Source organism: Tursiops truncatus, chromosome 11 (genome assembly GCF_011762595.2).
Source record: "Tursiops truncatus isolate mTurTru1 chromosome 11, mTurTru1.mat.Y, whole genome shotgun sequence".
In the NCBI taxonomy this organism is placed as follows: Eukaryota; Metazoa; Chordata; class Mammalia; order Artiodactyla; family Delphinidae; genus Tursiops; species Tursiops truncatus.
The window spans coordinates 4,718,700-4,741,295 of NC_047044.1; the positions used below are offsets into that span (position 1 = coordinate 4,718,700).

Consider the following 22,596-nt stretch of genomic DNA (forward strand, 5'->3'; position numbering starts at 1 on the left):
GGGAGGATCTCGTGAGTCAGTGTCTGCCGAGGCCCCAGAACAGTGCCTGGGCACTGCTGGCTGTGACCCACCACCCCAAGCCCCCGCTGTCCCCACCCGTCCCCCTGTCCTCAGGACCCTCCGTCCAGGGGACAGCGCTGCTCTTGGCACATGTGGCCCTAAAGCAGCCCTGCTCCTCCCTCCACCCCACTGTTCACTGAATGTCTGAAGGTGGCACAGCAGGACCCTGAAGGCCTTAAACGTCAGCTCTTTGTGGGATTTTTGGTCACAGCAAGCGACATCCTTGTGTTCCTGCTTGCATCCTCAGCCGTCCTGGGCCCAAATCACCACCCCCTGGGCCCTTCTCCATGTGACTGCCCCTGCTTAGCCACCATTTCTCTCCCTATTGACTGCTTTATCTTACAAGATTCCCTTCAGAAACCATCTCCTCCAGGCAGCCTTCCCTGACCACCCATCCCCAGCAGGCAGAAGAGATCCCTCTGGGCTCCTCCCGTTCCTTCTGATTCTTTTTAGCAAAGTGCTGTCATCCAAAGAAGTCATTCATCCATTCATTTATTTGTCAATCATGTCTTAGCCTTTGCTGCAGGCCAGGCTCTGGGCTGAGGGTGGGGACACTGAGACGGGGCAGATGTAGTTTGTCCCGGCTCTAGGGAAACTCACTCCTACTGGCAGACACAGGCACGGCCACTAGGACTTGAACTTGGGTTAAAAAATTGTCAGCTGTCATCAGAGGGTTACAGATTCTGAGCTGGGAGATCCAGGGAGAGGGAGAGAGCCGTGTTTCCATCTGGAAGGACTGCGGAAGGCCTTGCAGGGGAGGGGCACAATCGAAGGGACCAGGGGAACAGGTAGGGTTTCAGTAAAAGAGCAAGAGGCAGGGGGAGGGCACTGCCCGGGCAGAAGGGAAAGGACTCAGCACTCCCAGGAAAGTCAGCTGGTCTGTTTGGACCGTGGGTAGCACGTGTGCCTGAGAATTTCTAGACACGGGGTTACAGATGGACATCGGAGCCCAGTCCTGGAAGACCCGATGCACGCTACTGAGGTAGAACTTGATTCCTTGGGTAGTGGGGAGCCATGGAGTATCTTTGAGCAGGAGAGTGACTTGGCTGTCGTCCTTTGACATGTCTAGAAAGCCTGCTGGGAATTCATAGAGTCGACCACTCACCGAGGCTGAGATGGAGCCAGTCTCCTCTGTGGCCTCAGGCCCAGTTTTGTCTCAAGAGAGACAACCCATTCCATTTGGTGGCAATGTATGAGCCCCTACCGTGTGCGGGGTGAGGCCTGGGGCCAGCTCGCAGCTCAGGCTCCCATGCGCACCCTTCTGTCCTCCCATGAGGTTTGCTGCACCCTTAATTTTCGGGAAGGTTTTCTGGGTACATTCTCTTTGTTCTTTCAAAGTATATCTTAGTCAATTATCGTGCATTTATACAATTAGTATAATTACAGCTAATTACATAATTAGTGTAAATACGTGTAATGACTTAAATAGAACTTGCAATTACAACACGTCCTGGTGTAAAAATCCTTATTAAAGTTGCTTTCAGAAGAGGGCTGGGAGCAGTCGTGCTGCACAGACGCGGGTTTTGTGGCGGCCTTTGAACCTGTTCGTGAAGGATCTGAGTCAGGAGCACTTGAGGCCAGAGCAGCAGCTGCCCCAGGAACTTCACCAGCTGAGCCAGGCGCGGGCTCAGGGGTCCTGGGCTGGGGCGTGGATTTGGGGTAAAGAGACACTGACGGTTGTCTGTAAGGCTCAGCTGTACGGTGGCTTCTGGGGTAGCGGCTGTCGAGGTCCCAGTGTGCATACACCCCACACGCACGGCACCTCTGAGCCCACAGGCGCCTGTGAGATGAGATGAGATGACAGTGCCCACCCGAGACATTGAAGGGACCCGCGCAGTGAGCCCACCTCCCTGCCGAGTGAGCCTTCGTAGCTAACTGTGCTTCCTCCCCTTTTCTCCCGCATCCTCCCAGCAGCTCTGCGAAGCAGGTGGGGCAGGAATTACAGTGTTCATCGTACAAACGAGGAGGCGGGCTGCGAGAGGCCAGCGTGTCCGCCACTCGACCCAGACAGAACCAGGGCTCCAGGTTCCTGCCCCAGGCCCCATAGTCTCCTTCCTGTCCCAAGTCCTCTGCCTTCTTTAGGACAGAGCCTGGCCTTTTCTGTGCTACTCATTATTCTGGCCTCGGGCAGCATCTGTCCAAGCTGGTCACCCTCAGATTAGCATGTTCCAGCCCTGTTCCAGCCCTGCCACACGCCAGCCCTGGCCGCCTCTCTGGGCAAGACCCGTGCACACAGATGCTCCCTCCTTCCACGCCATCCCTGCTGCCACAGCCCCAGCTCCTGCCCTGGCCCTGCCCAGGCTCCCAACCCCTAGATGGGTTCTTCCCTGCAGCTAGATCAGAAATAACCAAGTCACCCGTCTTCTTTTTAAAATAATTCTTCCATTTAGAATTTATTGAGATGTAATTGGCATATTACATGGTATAAGTTCAAGGTGTGTAACGTAATGATTTGATATTTGTATATATTGCAAAATGATCACCAGGGTAATTGTAGTTAACATATCCATCACCCACCTCACATGGTTATTTATTTTTTGTGTGATGAGCACTTTTAAAATCGACTCTCCTAGCAACTTTCAAATTTACAAGACAGTATTGTTAACTTCAGTCCAGTGCTGTACAGTACTTATTTATCATATAGCTGGAAATTTGTAGCTTTTGACTTACCTTCACCCATTTCCCCCAAGCTCCACCCCCTGTCACTGGCAACCACCAATTTGTTCTCTGTTGCCAAGAGTTGATTTATTTTAAGATTCCATGTATAGGTGAAACCATAGAGCATTTGTGTTTCTCTGTTTGCCTTATTTCTTTCAGCGTAATGCCTTCAAGTTTCATCCACATCATCAAAAATGGCAGGGTCTCCTCAATTTTGTACTGGTCACCCCCTTTCTTGAAAGCCATCAGAGCACAGCCCCCATTAGTATGGCTTTGAGTTCTTGCTTGGACCATACCTCTCTGCTGCAAACCCTCAGCAACAACAGACAGCATGCAGGAAGAGCCAGTAGTAAAGATGTGACTGTGCATCGCTGTGTCCCAGAAACACAGGCAGTGAGCACGACAGATGCCCCAGACCGTGGCCCCCAGGTTCAGAATCAGATGAGGGTGACCAGGCGGCTCCCAAGGGGCAGCGGGTCCCCTGAATTCTTCTGGCAAGAGAGGAGCAGAACCAGGCTTCCCTGCTAGTCCAGGAGCCAGCCTGTGCCTGGGGCCACCCCTGGGCTGGGCAAGGCCAGGGTGACTGCAAACTTGCTATAAGGCGAGGGTAAGCAGTAGGGAGAGAAAATGAAACATAAAACAGAGAAGAAAAGAAGCAGTGCCCAAGGTGAGTCTGCGGACAGAATTGTAACACACACGATGCGATCTAATGCTAAGAAGGACAATCAGTAAAATCAACTTTTGGAACGTGAATTTATTCAAGATGAAGCTAATTTTGTGGCGTATTCGTAGCAGTGACTTTTAAATATGTTTGGGATACTCGAAGAAGTTAAAAATAAAGGAATAACATTCACTTGAAATAAATAAGGAATAATGAAGCCAAAAAATCATGAAAATAAAACATCAGACAGTTACAAAAATTATTTGAACATCTGGTAATGAAAAACACGGTGATTGAGATAAAAAAAAAATTACTAGACAGGATGAACAGAGGTAATTAGTGCTTTGGAATACGGTACCACAGAGATAGCACAGAGATGCAAAGAAGCATAAAAAATTACATATGTGTAATTTTATATATAAAATTATATATGTATAAATTATATATTCACATATATATATGAAGCAGCAGGACTGAGTGGTGTGGGCGGGGCCTTGCTGAGGGCCAGGGAGCTGCAGGTTGCAGAACGACTCATCCGTGCTGAGGATCACAAGTCTGTATTCAAGTGCAAAAGGACAGGCAGTGTCTGTGAGCCGCACTTGGGGTAGACAGGGCTGGGACCACACAAAGGGATATGGAAAGAGAACCTCCGTAAGGCCTCCGGGAGCAGAGAAGGTGCCACAGACCCTCCTTGACCTTGTTGGGCAGCAAGGAGGCGTGATAAAACAGAATCCCACTGAGGCACCGTATGTGAAGAGTGAAGTCAGTACAAAGCCACCGTAAGGAGAAATACAGAAAGAGAAGCAATTTTTACCATAAATAAAAGACACTACCCCCAAAGTCCAGTATTCTACTATGAATTAAAAGAAAGAAATCAATACGGTAATCACTACTAAGAAGGAAGCTGCAGTGCTGGAAGACAAGGGCTGAGGGAAGAGATGGCCACTTAGGCCGAAGTACTGGAGAGAGGGAAACGTGAGCTGGAAATTTTCAGGAAAAATTAGGAAGACCATCACATAACTACACAACTGGGGGAGCACAGGGCACCATAGTCACAGCAGAAGACAGGAAGACCTAGCAGGCAGGAGCGAGAGAAGTATACAAAACACAAAAGAAAGAATGGATTTTTAAATATTAGGAAGTGGTACCTAGAGAAGACAAGCAAAGAAGATACAACAGGTGGATAATTGGAGGCTTTAAAGAAGAAAACCGGGATGACGGGGCAGAAGAGCTACAGTAAAACTTTCCCACGGTTCCCTGCGATATGAATTTGGCTATAACGTGGTAGGCGGTTTGCTCCTGTTATGTCGGTGATGGTGGGCTGAAGTTGTCTTCTGCGGAGGAAGGGCTGGAGGGAAGGGAAGGCCGAGTGGGGAACCAGGAGGCAGAGCATGGGCTCCGCTAGTATTGGCCCAGCCCAGCCTTCCCAGTTCAGGCCAGTGAAGTCCTGGCAGGACTGGCAGATTCCTAGAGGCCACTGTCCATTCAGCCACAGGACCCTAGAAGTGACACTGAAACCAGGTGGCACCGAACTGCAGCCTGCACTGGCATCGACTGGCTGAAGACCTGCTGGACCTCAGAACCCCTGTTTGAGCAGGTCTGCGGCCACCTCAGTCATCTTAGTAGTCTTGTGTTGACGTGAGCACACGTCTTCCAGGACTGAATCTGACGGGCCTGAGTTTTCACGGTGTGGTGTTGCTTCACTGTTTTTAAAAGGCAATTCAAGGGGCTTCCCCGGTGGCACAGTGGTTGAGAATCCGCCTGCCAATGCAGGAGATGTGGGTTTGAGCCCTGGTCCGGGAAGATCCCACATGCCACTGAGCAACTAAGCCCGTGCGCCACAACTACTGAGCCCATGTGCCACAACTACTGAAGCCCACGCGCCTAGAGTCCGTGCTCCGCAACAAGAGAAGCCACCGCAATGAGAAGACCATGCACTGCAGGAAGAGTAGCCCCTGCTCGCCACAACTAGAGAAAGCCTGCGTGCAGCAACAAGACCCAAAGCAGCCCAAATAATAATAATTTTAAAAAACTTTAATTAAAAAGTAATTCAAGAAAATTTACTGAAATAAAAGGAGACTTTAATTTCTATACTGCAAGGACACACTAGGTTCCAGGGGAAGTTGACGTGTGTGCTGGGTTAACATTGGGTCACAGCCCAGTAAAGTCATTGACTTTTTTTTTTTTTTTTTTTGCGTTATGCGGGCCTCTCACTGCTGTGGCCTCTCCCGTTGCGGAGCACAGGCTCCGGACGCGCAGGCTCAGCGGCCATGGCTCACGGGCCCAGCCGCTCCGCGGCATGTGGGATCCTCCGGGACCGGGGCACGAACCCGCGTCCCCTGCATCAGCAGGCGGACTCTCAACCACCGCGCCACCAGGGAAGCCCAGTCACTGACTTTTATTGGAAACGAGAGGATGCGTAGGCATCCAGGCAAAAGCAATCAAGTTGCTTTAGAGGGAGAACAACTGGGCCGGCTTCTAACTTTTCCACGGCAACATTCAGTCCAGAACACAGGAGAGCGGGGAGAGAGAAGGGGACCCAAGGCGCTTAGGTGCAGCCAAGATGTCCTTCACGTTGAAAGGCCACAGACTAAAGGTTCTAAATCTGCCAAGAACTCAGGAAATGTTGTTCCCATGAGCCATTCGTGAGAAACTACTAGAAACTCAACCCCCATCGACCACGAGACGCTTGGGAAAGCTTGGCACCAGCGCTGGTTGAGCGTCATGCATATTTAACTACGGAGTGAAACAAACAGGATAAGGGTGCTGGCACAGAGTGTAAATATGACATGTACGAGATGACACATAAATATTAATGTGTGAGATTCACCTAAGTGAGCAGAGAGCGAGGGAGAGAAGGGAGGGAGGAGGAATGAGCTCTCAGATTGTCGCGTTTGTGGAGTTGGAACTGTCAGTGGATCGAAGAATACGATTTAAAGGTGACAGATTGAGGCAAACTATTTTCAACAGCATTGAAGTAACTGGAAAGAAGGAGTAAACAGTCGCTATTTGAGATGCTGTAGAAAACCCAGGAGACTCTCACCGGAAAAACTGCTGCAGACAGTGAGAGAATTCAGCGCGGCGGCCGGTGTGGTAACTTACAAACGTCAGTAGTCTTTAGAGAAACGCACAGCAACCTGTTAGAAGCTTTCTAGAGAACTGCATTTGCGATCGCAACAGAAGGATGAAATGCCAAGGAATAAACACGATGATCGATACCTGTTTGAGGAAAAGTTTGAAACTCCTGAAGACAAAGAACAGAAGCCCCTTGTGGTTTTGGAGAGGAAAATGTAATATTATTAGGTTGTCGTTGTGTCCTAAGTTAATTTATAATTTTAGCATCATCCCAGGAAATATACCAACTGATTCCCTCGTTCTCAGAACTACCGAAGATGGTTTCTAAATTTCACGTGAAAAAATAAACGAGAAGAGCCGAGGAAGCTCGGAACAGAAAAAAACAGGGACGGGATTCTAATGCCGTCAGATTACTGTAAAGCCTTGAGAACTACAAGTGAGGTGGTAGGTTATGAATAGATGGGAAGATTTAAGGAACGGAATAGAGGGCCGTGTGTGTGTGTGTGTGTGTGTGTGTGTGTGTGTATGATTCACTCCTCAAATCAGTGAAAAGCGGAGAGATGGAATTTTCAATCAATGGTATTGGAAAAAACGAGTGGCCACGTGGAATAAAATGAATCCATATATACCGTATACAACGGGATGAATGCCAAATAGATCAAAAATTTAAATGGAAAAAGTAAAACTCTAGGTACTAAGATAAAACGTAAGCAACTTGCTTTCTAAACTCAGAGTCTCTAGCTAAGATGCAAAAATCCAGACACTGCAAAGGAGAATACTGATAAATTCTACTATGTACAATTTTTTAATGGTCTATATGGCCAAAAAAAAAAAGCACCAGTGGGACCTAATCCCCACCTCCCTAGATGTGGGCCATGCGTCGTGACCTCCTCCCAAAGGTGACAGTGTGGACGGTGGGTGGGGTAAAGAGGAACTTCGCAGAGCAGACGCCTGACAACCGCACCTCAGCCAGGTGACCAAGGTCAACATCACAGTGATCGGCCATGTTGACGGCACGTGCAGCGCGCCAAGGGGATGGGACGAGGGCCCTTCACCTCTGTGGTCTCCCTGCAAAACCCAGGACCCCAGTCTAATCCTGAGAAAAACACCAGGCAAATCCCAGACAAGGGTCTGCCTACAAAATTCCTGGTCAGTCCTCCTCAGACGGCCAAGGTCATCCAAAAGAAGGCAGTCTGAGAAACCGTCGCAGCCCAGAGGAGCGGAGGAGACAGGATGACTGACGTCATATGGGGTCCCGGGTGGGGTCCCGGGACGGAGAAAGAGCATGAAATGAAAACTAAGGAAACCCAAAACAGAAAAGCTGCGTTAACCCTTCTCTGTTTCCTTCCCTCAGAAAATCGCCTTCATGGTAGCGCTGGGCCTGGTGACGACGGAGCATCTGGAAGGTGAGGACCCTTGTGGCGGAGCTGGGCCTGGCCCACGGGATGGGGCGGGGGGTTGCTGAATTGGCATCAGACAGAAGCAGTGGGTCTCGGATTCCCGGTCAGATGGCAGCGCCTGGGTGTGACCCACCTTCTGCGCGGTGGGTGCCAAGTGCCAGGTGGTCATCACGAAGACCAGGGTGCCTGCCCGCTCTCCCAGCTTGTGACTGTGCACGAAACCCACTGTGTCTATTGAAGGGACCTTGGGCATTCCCGGCCCCCAAGTTGGAGGCAGCACAGTGAAGTGATAAGAGCAAGGTGCCCAGCTCGGCCGTTACTAACTACTCAGGCTTGGGCAAGTCCCCCAGCTCCTCTGGGCCTCAGTTTCTCTGTCTGTGTAATGGGATAACAACCCACCCTTCCTCCTGGGATTGTTGTAAAGAACCAAGAGGAATGCCCAGCACCACCTCCCCTGCTGTTGAACTGGTCCATGGGTCCCGTCTGCCCCCAAACCCATCGGTGGAAATCAGAACATTATTTGAGCAGGCAGGTCAGTGTAACACTACAGGTGCTGTTTGACTTTACCGATGGGATCAATCTGTGCATCGTCATAGAATCTAAGGGCCTGGAAAGATGGAAACCAACCTTCTGGTTGCACTTGTGGGGAAGCTGAGGCCAGAGAAGTTGATTCTCTTGCTCGAGGTCCCACAGCCAGTCAGTATCAGGCCCAGGCTGGAATCCAGGTCTCCTGATTCCCAGCTCAGGGTGTTCTCCACGATTCTGACCTCACCGCTAAAGATATTTTATAAAGTGAAAACATCCCTACACCCCAAGTAAATCTGGATTTGGGAAGGAAAATTCACTTGCTTTTCCTCCTTAAAATCGAGGAAAGGAAGGGAATGAACTGAATCCCCCAGTGCCCGAGGCACTTACAGACTTTAATCTCAGGTGGAGGTTCTCTCCATCACAGCAGGTGAGTAACTGAAGCCTGGGGAAGGGAAGGGACCTGGGGAGCCCACACAGCTCGCCCGGGCCTCCTGTGCACAACTGAGTCAAACGTGCCCAGGAGGTGGGCCTTTCCACAGCCACCTGCATTTGCATTCCCTGGGTCTGACTCGCTCTCTGGCGGCAGCTGGGGTGTAGATCTGGGTGGCGAGGGACAGGGGTGTGGCCCAGCCCCCCAGCCCCCCAGGCTCCACTGACCTGGCCCCAGTGGGCAAGTCTCATCTGAGCAGCCCCTGCTTGCGGCCCCCTTCCTTCTGCTGTGCGGGGCCGGAAGGGGTTCTCTGAGCTTTCCATCTGAAGGTCTGAATACTCCTGCTTGAACTTGGGTGTAAGGAATCCAGCTGTGTTTGGCAGCCTTTGAGAGCTGTTTATGCTCTGCCTTTGGGGTCATGGAGGCAGCCTGGGGCCGTGGGACTGGCCTGCACATCCACGTCAGTAGTCCCGTGTTCAAGTCCTGGCCGTGCTGCTTACAGCTGGGTGACCTTGGGCAGGCTCCTTCCCCACTCTGAACCTCAGTCTCTTCATCTACAACGTGAGGAAAACCACATCTTCAGACTTTTCAGGGGTGTCGTGGCAACTGAGATAAAAACACTCTGCGAATACATTTGGGAATGTTATTATTTTTATAAATCATCCTCATTGTGAAAACTCTCCTCCCTCTCACCCGTGATACCCTAAATACTTATTTATTTGGACCCTGTCTTTTCCCAAAGAGGGTCTGAGGTGCCTTACAGGAAACACACGAATAATATTGAAACAGTTTCAAAGAAGAAATCAGGTCCAAGAGACAGAGATTCGGAAATAATGTCAAAACAGCTACACGCAGAGACAGGGCCCACCTGGCAGTCAAAGCGAAGGAAGGAAATGAAAACGAGAAGGGGGAGAGAAAACCCAGTTCTCAAGCTGCATGAGGCCCACCACGCCGGCCCCCATCAGGAGGACTCGTGCCTGGCATCCTGGGGGTCAGGCTGCCGAACAGAGGCTGCCCCTGCCCTTCCCAGGAGCCCGGAGTCCCACCCTGCGGCTCAGCCAGGCCAGCGTCTGACCAGTGGGCATCTGCTGTCCCCAGGGTCCCATGAGAGACATCCCCGGGCCGGAGGATGGCACACGGGGCCTTGCAGAGAGCAGGTGCCTGGATTCTGGGTACCTCACACCCTCCCACCAGTCAGTCCTTCAGCCTGGGGCCAGCAGGTCTGTCCTGCCTCAGAGTGAGCGATTCCGGGGGCACCCACCCGCCCGGGGCCACTCTGGGGCGCGGATGCTGGGCAGAGAGGCTGCAGGGCAGGAAGAGATGGTGGCGCCCGGGGTTTGCGGAGGAGGCATTCAGGGTCCTGGGGCAGGAAGATGCCAGTAACTGCTGCGTCTGTGCCTTTCCAGAAATCCAGAGCAAGCGCCAGGAGCGGAAGAGAAGAAGCACAGCGAACCCCGCCTACAGCGGCCTCCTGGAGACAGAGGTGAGGGACCCGCCGTCTCCACACCAGCGAATGGGGAGGCTCCCCTGGGCTGGCCTCCCTCACCTGCCCTTCCAGGGATTAGAGTTCAGGGAGTGCTATCAGTAATTCTTTCTTCACCTCCTGGGCTCAGAGGCAGTTGAGAGACAGATGCAGAGGCTCGGGTGTCAGTGGGGCACCTCACCTAGGCTGCCCTGGGGGGGGGGTGTGGGGATGCCGGTTGCAGATTATCCGGCACGAGGTCTGGTCGCAGGCAGTGCTGGCCGCCTGGGCCTCCCGGGACCACTCAGGCCCAACTCTGGAGCCCGACCGGCTCGGTGGAGCTCATGACTTGGAGAGCCGAGAATGTGAGGCCACGGAGAGAAAGGCCCGGAAGGGGCCGGGCTGAGTGAGGGTGGTTCCTTGTCTCCCCTGGGGAGGAGGGAAGGGAGCAGCCGTGACTCCAGCTGACTTCCCTCCGCGTGGAGGCGCGAGGCCAGGAACAAGAGATGTGGCCTGGCACGCCCGGCTTCCCCTCCTCCCGACGCACTGAGCCCAGCTCCCCTTCACACGGCGGTACCCCGGCTCCAAGACTGCTTCCTCATGGTGGGCAGCGTGCACCTTCCCCGGGTAGCCGAAACTGGTAAAATAGGGCATTAAAGTGAACTCCGAGGCAGGGAATTCCCTCCCAATCCAAATCCCGTCCAGGCTGCCCGCCCGGGGCCCGCTGTGCCCCGTAAGGAGATGATGAGTAACCAGACACCAGCCAGCGATGCAGCGTCAGGACTTAAGGATGCCTTCCAGGGAGCGCCTTGGCCCCCTCCCATCAGCACATTCCCAGGGAGGAACTGAATCCACAATGAGATCTTCTTGCCTTTGCAAATTAAAGTCCACAATTCTAGGCTAAAATCCAGATGTCATCTCCCAGAAGCCGGCTCTGCAGAGGCTGCCAGCGGCCTGGGCTTTCCTAGGGAAAACTCCCTGGAATCTTCCCCTAGGATGGAAGCCGTTGCCTGAAGGCCCCGAAGTCGGGCAGCCCCCTGACGTGGAGCCACGTCTGCAGAGGCCAGGGCCTGGCACATTCCAGAGGGCCCGGAGGAGGGCCACCGAAATGCCGTGCTCGCGTCCCCGGGGGTGTTCGTCAGCCTGGGCCAGTGGTCCCAAATCTATGGCTCACAAACTGGCCCTCACTGGGAGGGGGGCTCCCGTGGGTGGCCCTGTGGGGAGAGCCCACCTGTGTCTGCGTCGCCTGCCTCCCCGGCCCGCCCACCTGTCCTTGCTTGTACTGTCCCCCGACTCCTGCTCGGAGAACACACGTGTTTATACCCGCTCACTTCCTCCCCAATTTTCTGAGCAAGCCATGTCCTGAGACAGGGCCCCAAGCGCTGGGCCCCATTTGTGAGAGTCACGGAGCCGTTTCCGCATCTCCACCCAAGGAGACGGTGTGTCCTCTGTGCTCACTGATGGAAGCATCCCCTGCTCTGTGGGCATGGCCGTGACCTCTTCTGTGAAGCCTGTGGCCACAGCCAGAGATGACCTGATTAGCGAATCAAGAGCCGACGCAAAGCCCTGTGACCTTGAGCCCTGGACACATACGTAGCCCAGGAGCAGCCCTTCCGTGGGTCCCTCCCCTGGCCCTGAACGCGGCCCAATCACGTTGAGACAGATGGGTTCACAGCCCGTCACCCAAGTCTAGAACCATCTTCTTGCCACAGCCAAAGCCGTGTCGAACCACCAAAGTCTGAAGCCACGTGGCCTGTGGTTGCTAAAGCCACCTTCTGGAACACACCAGGAGCTTCCATCTACCCGTGATGTTTTGGGCACTGGGGGCCACTCTTTGTTGTCAGGGTTCCTGGAACTCATGCCGAGAAGTGGGGTTTAGCGAGCCAGTCCATAATACACCTCATTTCCCCACCTGACCCCAGAACCAGCTGAGAAAGAAAATACAGGAGGAACACAGAGGGACAGCCACGTGTCAGCTTTGTTACTGATTTGCCCCCATCGGAGAGCCCTGACTGCCCTTCCTGAATGAGGCAGATGTGCCCACGGGGAGCAGGGACGGACCTGTTGGGCAGAGCCTTGGCTGGCTTTTGCCCTGGCCGACCTGTCTCTCCCCCTCCCCACGGCCCTGTGTCTGTACCCGTTTCTGCCTCTGGCCGTGGGTGTCCGGCTGGAGGCCGGAGCCCAGGATGGGGAGCCTGTCCTGGGTGAGCCCTGGGTGGGGTCAGTGTCGCCAAGGAGGGCTCCCCATGATCTGGTGGTTTGGTTTGGTTTTCTGTTCCTGCAGAGGAAGCGGCTGGCGTCCAACTATCTCAACACCCCCCTGTTCCTCACAGCAAGAGGTAAGCACTTCTCCCGCAGGGTAGCTGTGGGCTGGGCTGGGCCGTACCTCCCTCCACTGGCAGCGGCCCGGCTACCCAGCCTGCCCTGTCCACAGCAGCGGCCACATGGCTGCTGACCGGTGGATGGCGCATCACAGCTCACCAGGCCCTCTGCGCCGTGGCCACGCTTGTCCTCACGTACCACGTTACCTCCCTGGGCCTTGGTTTGCTGATCTATAGAAAACGGGCCCATAATAGTCCCGGCCTCTCAGCTGGGACAGTGACAGGAGGGGTGAACATGACAGCACTTTGTAAACCGTCGAGTGCTGTGTACACGCAGGAGCTGTTTTTGCCACTGGATGGTATGATTTCCAGAAATTAAAAAGAAAACTGTTTTTTGTGATCATTAAAATATGTGGTTTGGCATCACTCACTAGAATGGAAGTGCTTTATGGCTGAAGACGAGTTGACAGTAAGTCACTCTGAGGGATCCCTGGAGCAATGTTTCCTCCGCAGGACAGCTCACTGCTGCCATGTGCCTCAGGGAGCTCAGGGGCCACGGTGAACCTACCTCTGGGTGGGTCCTGGCCATGACTGGGGCAGAGACCTTTACTTCCATGGTGCCCTGGATGAGAACCCAGGAGTCACTGGGGCCTGTGATACTCCCATCAGGCCCTGGGTGAGGACCCAGGAGTCACTGGGGCCTGTGACACTCCTATCAGGCCGTGGGTGAGAACCCAGGTGTCACTGGGGCCTGTGACACTCCCATCAGGCCCTGGGTGAGGACCCAGGAGTCACTGGGGCCTGTGACACTCCCATCAGGCCCTGGGTGAGGACCCAGGTGTCACTGGGGCCTGTGATACTCCCATCAGGCTGACCCAAGAGTCACTGGGGCCTGTGACACTCCCATCAGGCCCTGGGGGAGGACCCAGGAGTCACTGGGGCCTGTGACACTCCCATCAGGCTCCTTTCACACTGGGCCTCGTGGACTCCAGTCCCGACTGGTGCCCCTCCCGTGCCCTCTAACATGCTCTCCACCCTTCTTCCCTGTGCTAGCCAATGAGGACCCCTGCTGGAAGGTACGTGTCCCCTGGTCTTCACGCCTGGTTGGGGGGGTGGCGGGCATGCTTTCCATACAGTTCAGGTAGGGTCACTCCTGGCAAGGGGCGCGGGACCCCAGCATCCTGCTGCCCTGGAGTGGAGCTGAGGGCCTCGGCCTCCGTCCTCGGTGCTGAGGGCTTCGTACACCACCAGTCCACTTTTCAGCCTGCCCGGCAGAGTTGGACATCACCACAGGGCTCAGCCCGCAGGTTCAAGCAGGAGCCCTCCAGACGCAGGGACACCAGGAGCCACGAAGGCCTGAATGGAAGCAGCTGATGCTGGGTGCCAGTGTGTTCTGTCTGGCCTTGCTGTGTGACCCTGGGCAGAGCTGGTCCTCTCTGGTCCTCATTCCCTACCTCATAAGGGACTGGACTTGGGTCTCAGGGTCTCACCCCACATGCCCACATTTCAATGATCGTGTGAGACCCCAGCCCACCACGCATGCACCACGTCCCCGCTTCCTAGGATGCTGGCTGGTCATGACCTCATTTGTGGGCGCGGCTTCAGAGTTGATTTTCAGTGTCTTTCTTTACTAAGTTTCACATCTGATTGTAAAAGGCATTTCCAGTCCCTACACGCCTGTAACAGTCAAACCACTGGAAAACACCACGTGCTGAAACTCCGTCAGGCCGCGTTGTTTGCAGCCGTAACCCTGTGGTGTCGCAGATCGCAGCCGTGGCGGGCAGGCGTTGTCTGCAGCCTCCCTGTAGCTGTAGGGCGGCCCGGGCGTGGGGACAGCAGGTGCCTTGAGCCCGAGGCCTGCTGCGCGGAGCCCACACACCTGCAGGGGTGCTGGCTTTGAGGCAGGAGACCCGGATGCTGCTTGTTTCCACGCCTGGGTCCCCTTGGTCATCACCCCTTCTCCTCCCCTCCCGAGCTGCTGAGAACCTGGCGGAAGAGCTGGGCCCCAGGCAGGTCCTGCACCCCACCCCCCAACTCCCAGCCCGGCTGACCCGCCCCCCACCCTCCCGTCTCTTCCAGAACGAGATCACCCACGATGAGCACTGTACTGCCTGCAAGCGAGGGGCCAACCTGCAGCCCTGCGGTACCTGCCCAGGGGCCTACCACCTCAGCTGCCTGGACCCGCCCCTCAAGACAGCACCCAAGGGCGTGTGGGTGTGCCCCAAGTGCCAGCAGAAGGTACAGGAGGCCGTGCTCCTGGGGAGCGGCCGCACCCTCACCCTCACCATCTCCCGGAACCGCGGGGCCCTCCGTCACCGGGCACAGTGTCTGAGGCCACTCACCGTCTCTGCTTCCTGGGTCGTCCCCGCCGTGAGCAGAGACGGGGAAGGCCGTGGAGGGCTGAGGAAGGAGCTGGGTGAAGAGCAGGCTTTTGCGACTTGGGCACAATTGCCGTTTGGCCCAGGATAATCCATTTTGGGGGCCGTCCTGCGCACTGCAGGGTGTTCAGCAGTGTCCCTGGCCTCCACCCACTGGATGCCAACGGCAGCCCCCATCGTGGCCGTCTCAGACACTGCCGGTGAGGACCACGGGTGCGGAGTGAGCAGAGGTTCCCTCTGCTGCTGTCTGACTTGGTGACTCCAGATTTCCCAGGGAAGAACCGAACTAACGACACAAACCACAAAAAACAGTGCCAGTTAGCACGTTTGATCTCACTGATGACAACATGCAAATGAAAAGCTATCAAATTAGCAAAAACGACAGCACTCCCTTCGGGCGATGGTGCGGTGAAGCGGGCACTCGTACATGTTGCCTTAAAGACGTGTACACTTTTTAAACCCGGCGTCTTGCTTTGGGGAATAGAGTCTAAGGAAATAGTTCTATACAGGTAGAGTTCTGTGCAAAAAGAAGCCCCTCAGCCTTTCTTTATAAAAGGGAGAGAAGGAACCAGCCTGGCTGCCCCCCAGGAGTTGGTGGGGTAGATTCCAGCGCTTTGCTCAGTGAGACGTGGTCACTGAAAATGATTTTTTACAAGGATTTTGCGGTTCTTTGGGATGTGTTCATTATTTGGGATTACGTTTAAAAAAAAATAAAAATAGGACTTCCCTGGTGGTCCAGTGGTTAAGACTTCACGCTTCCAGTGCAGGGGGGAGCGCGGGTTCGATCCCTCGTTGGGAAAGATCCCACGTGCCATGTGATGCGGCCAAAAATAAATAAATAAAACACAGGTTTTATAGCTGCTGTATAGTTTGATCATCAGCTGTCTGAGAAAAAACAGTGTGCGGAATAACAAAAACCTGGGAGAAAATACCTGTGTTTGGCCGGATGGTGGGGAAGTTATCAGTGTTTTTAAAAGTAGGCTTTTCTACAGAATGTATTACTTGTAAAATCATTGGGGAGTCATCTTTTTTTCAAAAAACATAACTCTCGGGGCTTCCCTGGTGGCGCAGTGGTTGAGAGTCCGCTTGCCAACGCAAGGGACACAGGTTCGTGCCCCAGTCCGGGAAGACCCCACATGCCGCGGAGCGGCTGGGCCCGTGAGCCATGGCCGCTGAGCCTGCGCGTCCGGAGCCTGTTGCTCCGCAACGGGAGAGGCCACAACAGTGAGAGGCCCGCATACCGCAAAAAAAAACAAAGAAAAAACAAAAATCAAACATAACTCTCGTGATTGCCTGTCACTCTGGGTTTTGTGGGGACCTAGGGAGAGGGTGGATATGACAGCCCAGGGAGCTCTTCCCCCACCCCGGCCCCTACCGCCAGCCCGGGTTACACAGCCAGGGCGTGGCGGGCCCCCAGGCTGTCCGCTGGCTCAGTTCCCCGTCTGCCCTCCAGGCCTTAAAGAAAGACGAAGGTGTGCCCTGGACCGGGATGCTGGCTATTGTGCACTCCTACGTCACCCATAAGACAGGTAAGAAAGACACCCTCGGGAGCTGGGAAAGTGCCCCGATTCCCTTTTGTCCAACCCCGCCCCTAGACCGCTGGACTCACTTTGGGCCCAGCAGAGGCTGTTCTGGGCCAAAGACCCCTGGGACTAGTTCTGTGTGCAGGGCAGTTACTGCGGGGATGGAATTCCAGTCCCCGTGCATCCAGCGAGAGCCACCGGCCCCTGCAGGAGGATGTGGCCAGAATGACCTATAGGCACGGGCCTAGGATTCTTTCTACCTCTCCTGCTCAGCCACGGCCCAGCCCCTGCTTGCCTGCAGTTCCCTGTGGGGCCTGGTCTTCTCTTTCACAGTCAAAGAAGAGGAGAAGCGGAAGCTGCTGCAGAGGGGCAGCGAGCTACAGAGCGAGCGCCGGCAGCTGGAGGAGCGGGACCGGCTCCTGGCCTCGGCAGTGAAGGTGCGCGGGGCGGGGGTGCGGCGCCGGCCCTTAGAACCACAGGGTGTAGAGCCAAAGCGTCGCTGTCTGCTTACTGCGGCCCCAGGAGGAGACAGACTCACCACCAGCCCTTAGCGAGGCAGCCGGTGGATCACCACCAGCCCTTAGCGAGTCAGCAGGTGGAGAAGGCAGCTGTGTGACTCATTCCACAACTAGTTGTCCAGCAGTTGAGCATCTGGCTCTGTTCCTTCTCAGCTCTGTGACCTCAGCAAGGCCCTGACCATCTCTGAACCTCAGTTTCTTCTTGTATAAAGTGAACACAGTGATTTCTTCTCTGTAGAGTGGTGATAAACAAGATGATGATAATGGTGGTGGTGATGATGGTGATGATGGTGGTGGTGGTGATGGTGGTGATGGTGATGACGGAGGTGATGGTGGTGATGGTGATGATGGAGGTGGTGGTGATGGTGGTGGTGGTGATGATGGTGATGGTGGTGGTGGTGATGATGATGGAGGTGATGGTGATGATGGAGGTGGTGGTGGTGATGGAAGTGATGGTGGTGGTGGTGGTGGTGGTGATGGAGGTGGTGGTGGTGATGGAAGTGATGGTGGTGGTGGTGGTGGTGGTGATGATGGAGGTGGTGGTGGTGATGGAAGTGGTGGTGGTGGTGGTGGTGATGGAGGTGATGGTGATGGTGGTGGTGGTGATGGAGGTGGTGGTGGTGGTGGTGATAATGGTGATGATGGAGGTGATAGTGATGGTGCTGATGGTGGTGGTGATGTTGGTAACAGCAACTGGTAAAACCCTTTAAATGTAGTATCCCGTTTAATCCTCTCCATAACTCTATGAAGAGCCTCTGTGATTATTCTTAGAGTTTGGGACTCAGACTCAAGGAGTTTATTTGCCCAGGCAGCAAATAATTAAAACTCTAACTCGAGGCGTCAGTCCTTAACCACTTCACTGTGTCGCTATGATATATAAAGGCTAGAAAAACCCATGAATACAGCAGGCAAGAGGAAGAGCAGAAAACTGGCCAGCGGCCTGGAGGTCTGCAGGGCTGCACTTGAGCCAGAACAGGCTCGGAGCTTCCTCCAGCAGCAGAGGTCGATGTGGTCGGCTAGGCAGCCTCACAGCCGCGAGGCAGGGCGTTCCCGCACTCCTGCACGAGCACGTCGTTTCCAGCCTGAATGTTTAGAACAGGCTTCTCCTGCGGGCCTGGCTGCTGTTTAATTCCATTTCTCGCTTCTGCCTGGTGTGCGCGAGGCCCTCTTCCTGGTTTCTTTCAGCCTCTGCGGTGGAAGGGAGGGGCTTTCCGAGAAAGCGCTGAGGGGTGGCTGCCCCAGGTGGCTTGTGTCACTGAATTCTGAGACCCTTCTCTCTGACACCCTCCCCCCTGACAGAAATGCCTGGAGCTTAAGACGAGCCTGCTGGCCCAGCAGAGGGGCACCCAGTCGTCCCTGGACCGCCTGAGGGCCCTCCTGAGACTGATACAGGGCGAGCAGATGCTCCAGGTCACCATGACGACCACCAGCCCCGCCCCGCTGCTGGCCGGGCCCTGGACCAAGCCCTCAGCAGCGGCCATGCACTCTGCCCTCCAGCACCCCCCGGGGCACAACTGACCCCAAGGGACCCGTCTTCACACCCACGGAAAGTCACTGGGACCCTGTTCGCAAGACCTGAGGGTTCTGTCAGCCTTAATTCATACACACTATGAATTTCAGACAAAAATAAAACCAGACAGAGACAGGAAAGAAGGGAGAAGAAGCTGAGTGAGAGTCCTAGAGCCAGGATGGGTGGGGATGGAGTCCTGCGCCCTCCAGGTCAGATGGGACGCCCGGAAGCCAGGTCGGGGCACAGAGTCAACTCCCTGCTGTTGGGGGGCTGCCCGGGCCTCCGGCTTCTGGACACAGCTGTCTCCTGGGCCTCGTGCCACCCCGCGAGGTGCCCTGTGGGAGGGGAGCTGAGGACACGACGTAGCCAAGTAGTAGAGCTAGTTGGGGCGAGAGGCGGGTAGCAAATCTAGGTAGACTCAGCCGCCCGCCCCCACGGGGCCGTCGGGCTCACGCCAGGCCTTCCAGAACGCCCATCCCTGTTGTCAGTGTTATTAGCGTTCAGAATCGCAGCTGTTTAACTTGAAGGACGCTCCCCAGGGGACGCTGCTGTGGCCCGGCCAGGCCTCCGTCTGCCCCCCGGTCTTGGGGGCGCCCTCGCCGTGCGCCTCCCTCCTCCGCTGACTTTTTGGACTCCTCTTGCCCTCGATGTCTTTTTCTCATGGAGTTTCTGGGCGAGAGATGGAGCTGCAGCCACGCCAGGGAGGCGTTTGGCAGGTTTTCTATTTTGGGTTGAATCGTTCAACTTAACGACTGAAGCCTTTTCTTTCCTCCTTTTGAAGAGCCGATATAGTATTCCATTCCTCTTTTCTTGCCAGTACAGACACTATGCCAAAAAATAACTTTACATTTTTGTATGGCGTTTTTATTGTGAGATATTTAATGTGAAGGGGACACTTGGTGACTTCTATTCCTGTTCACAGTGGTCTCTGCTGCCAGGATGAACGGAAAACCCCTCGGGCGGGGGAGCTGCCAAACTGGAGGGACCCAGAGGGTTTTTTAAGAAGTGGGGGGAGGGGGAGGAAGAGAGGGCAGTGGCCTCGGGAGACTAAAGGGTCCCTCTTGCTGTCTCCATGAGAGCGAAGGGTGCCCGCCGCCCTGCATCCGGGATGGGCCGTGCGGGCTCGTCACGCCCACTGGCTTCTCCAGTCCCGAGGGACTTAGCACAACAAGATGAGCGTCTGGGAGCCACAGGACTCCCACCCCCAGCACATCACACGGTGCAGAATTGCATTGAACATACGTGTGCGTGTGCACACGTGGCCCCAGACACGCATGCACGCACGCTGCCAGGTGCAGAGCAAGGAGGCTGGCCGGAATCCCGCAGACTGCCATGGTCCCTCCTGTCATTTTCACGACTCCGGGAGAAACTGTGCTGTACGATACAGATCTATTTTAATACACTTAACACTGGGTTGAACAAGATTTTTATATTCTTTTATTGATGAACAAAGTGAACTGTAAGACACACGTCTTATATATTGGTTACCCTAGATGCCAATTACGCATTACCGCGTGGCTTGCGATGTAAATGTCTTCAGGTTCCTTCTTTTGTTGGTTGGTTTTTCTTCTTGGATGGATTGAATTAAATTTTTTTTAAAATGTAACGGGAAGATATGAAAGGTTGGACCCGGGAGGGGTAGCTGCCAATGTGTCTTGAGACTTAGTTTTTTGGACCAAGGAGGACCGTCCAATGGATAGCGGGACTAGAGAAAAAGTGTTTGTCTTAAATATGCCGATGTAGTTTTCCTCTGTACGATGCATTAAACTCGATGGATGGTTTCAAAGCCCTGTGGTTTGTTTCCCTGCCTTCAACAGAGAGGCCTCTGGGAGCCCATGGGGCAGGGAGGTGGGAGTTGGAGAGGTTGAAAATCAGGGTCCTGCCTCCTGATCAGGTCCCCACCCCAAGTGAGGGAGAGAGGAGAGAGCTCTGGGGCGCCCTCCACGCACAGATCCCCCAGCCCCGGGAGGTGCAGGCGCACCTGTTAGGGCCAGGATTGATGGTTGCGAGGACCAGAACCCAGGCTAGGTATTGTATGGAGCCCAGGGGCCGTGTCCACACTGGCTCCTCTCAGCATCAATGTGACCGCTTTCTCTGCCTCCCGGGCAGTACCAAGCTCCCACAACCGCCCTGGGGCTTAGTCAAACTGGGAACAGCCCAACTGGGAAGCCGGACCCTCTGCATCCCTGCTCCAGACATTGTGCAGACGCCTCTGGTTGGCCCAGCGGGGAGAGGAGCCCACCGCTGGACCAGCTGTGGCCAGAGAATGGGACTGGATACAAAGTGACTGCCCCCTGGAGCCCCCAGTGGGAGTCCTGTCCCCCCCCGGCCCAGGTAACAGAGTCGGACTGCTCCAGCTTTTCTGCCTGATCACTGAACGCTGTGGACCCCGGGTCTGTGCTCCCTCCAGTCCTGAATTCTCACTGGCCTTGTCCAGCCTCCTGGCTTTCTGTCTCTGTGCCAGCGGCTCCCCGGTCTTCATCTCCAGCCCTGACCTCTGCCATGGACTCGAGCTGCCCACGGCCAGCCCCACTGATGTCAGCAGACATCTCAAACGGCTCGGTCTCCACCAGGCCAACCCCTCCCTCACCTACCCCATCCTGGGGGGATTCAGCCTTCCTAAGATGTGGGCTGGACCTCCACCCCTGGCCGCTGGCCATCTGTCAGCTGTGCCCTCAGAATATTAGCAGGATGTGCCCATGTCTCACCACCCACACCACCACCTGGGTCTCAGCCATCCTCTCCCCTGGATTACCGCATGGTCACCTTCCCCTTCCCCCGGCAGCCAGTGTGACGGCGCCTCTGTTAAACCCCTGCTACCCCTCCTTGCTCAGCAGAAGCTGAAGTGCCCAAGGCCACAGGACCTGCCTCCTCTGACCCCTTCAGCTTCCCTTCCTGCTCTGCTCCACTTTCATGGCTCTGTTCCAGCCACGTGGCCTCCGGGTGCTACTTGGAACCCACTGGGACTGCTCCCACCACAGGGCCTTTGCACATGCTGTGTCCTCACCCGCCTGCTCCTCCCCAGCTGTCTCCCTCACTTGCTTGGGGACATGACCACAGCCCCCTCCCAGTGCAGCTGTCCCCAGGCTCCCTCAACAAGACCTGGCATTTTCTCTCCTTCCCTGCTCTGATTCCTGAGACTTTCATAACCTACTATGAGTCACCTTCGTATGGTTTTGGCCACTTCATGAAGGCAGGCAGTTTGGAGACTGGAGGTCCGAGATCAAGGGGTAGCAGCAGGGCTGGTTCCTTCTGAGGCTGTGGGACAGAATCTGTTTCTGGCTTCTGTAGGCTCATCGCCCCGTCTCTGCTCCACCTGACATGGCCTTCTCCCTGTGTGCACGTCTGTGTTCAAATGTCCCTTTTTCATAAGAACAAGTCAGATAAGGACCCACCTTAATGATCTCACTTAAACTTAGTCATCCTATTTCCAAGTCAGGTCACATTCACAAACACTGGGGGGTTAGGATTCAACCCATAACAGACACCTTTCCGTAGGGTGTCTGTAAGCAGCTTCCCTGCGGCTTCTGCCCCCCGGGACCACCCAGGGCTGCCCCCCTTGCCTCGTCCATCCCCACAGAGCCCACAGAGTGGAGAGGCCATGATGTCATCCTGCAGAGGAGCCTGTTCCCTGACGCCCTGCCGTGTGCCCACCCCACCTGGCTTCTTCCTCGGACCTGCTCTGACACGTCAGCCCCTCCCAGGGAACCTGAAGCACAGGGACCTAAAGGGACACACCCAGGTCACACGGCCAGCAGGTGACTTTATCCCAGGTGGTGGTTCCCGGCCACTCTGCCTCTCTGGACACTGGACGCTGGGCACATCGTGGGGCCTTTGTGGCTGGCTGGAGACCACCCCAACCAAGCTGCATGCATGCGCACTCCTGACCCGGCTAGCGGGCCAGTCTGGGGCTGCAGATGGCGACCTGCCCTCTGGGTGACTCCACCGAGGCGTGAGGGGACAGATGAGGGAGCACAGGCTAGCCAAGTGCTACTGACACACACTGCCCTTCCCCACCCTTTCAGCCCAGACTGCGTGTCCCACGGTGGGGGGGGGGGGGGGGGCGCAGGGC

The 22,596-nt window shown here is 55.2% G+C and overlaps 1 protein-coding gene across 2 annotated transcripts in view; it reads left to right on the plus strand.

Annotated features, from left to right (window-relative positions):
* PHF21B (PHD finger protein 21B) overlaps positions 1–20,304 on the plus strand; it is a 95,210-nt gene extending 74,906 nt beyond the window's left edge. For both annotated transcript variants that reach the window (XM_033865864.2, XM_073788080.1), the window contains exons 6-13: positions 7,809–7,860; positions 10,219–10,295; positions 12,559–12,613; positions 13,649–13,671; positions 14,675–14,833; positions 16,427–16,502; positions 16,830–16,933; positions 18,314–20,304. In XM_033865864.2, coding sequence (XP_033721755.1) covers positions 7,809–7,860; positions 10,219–10,295; positions 12,559–12,613; positions 13,649–13,671; positions 14,675–14,833; positions 16,427–16,502; positions 16,830–16,933; positions 18,314–18,532 — 765 coding nt within the window. In that variant the 3' untranslated portion in view covers positions 18,533–20,304. The remainder of the gene's footprint in view (positions 1–7,808; positions 7,861–10,218; positions 10,296–12,558; positions 12,614–13,648; positions 13,672–14,674; positions 14,834–16,426; positions 16,503–16,829; positions 16,934–18,313) is intronic.
* Positions 20,305–22,596: the final 2,292 nt, after the last annotated feature.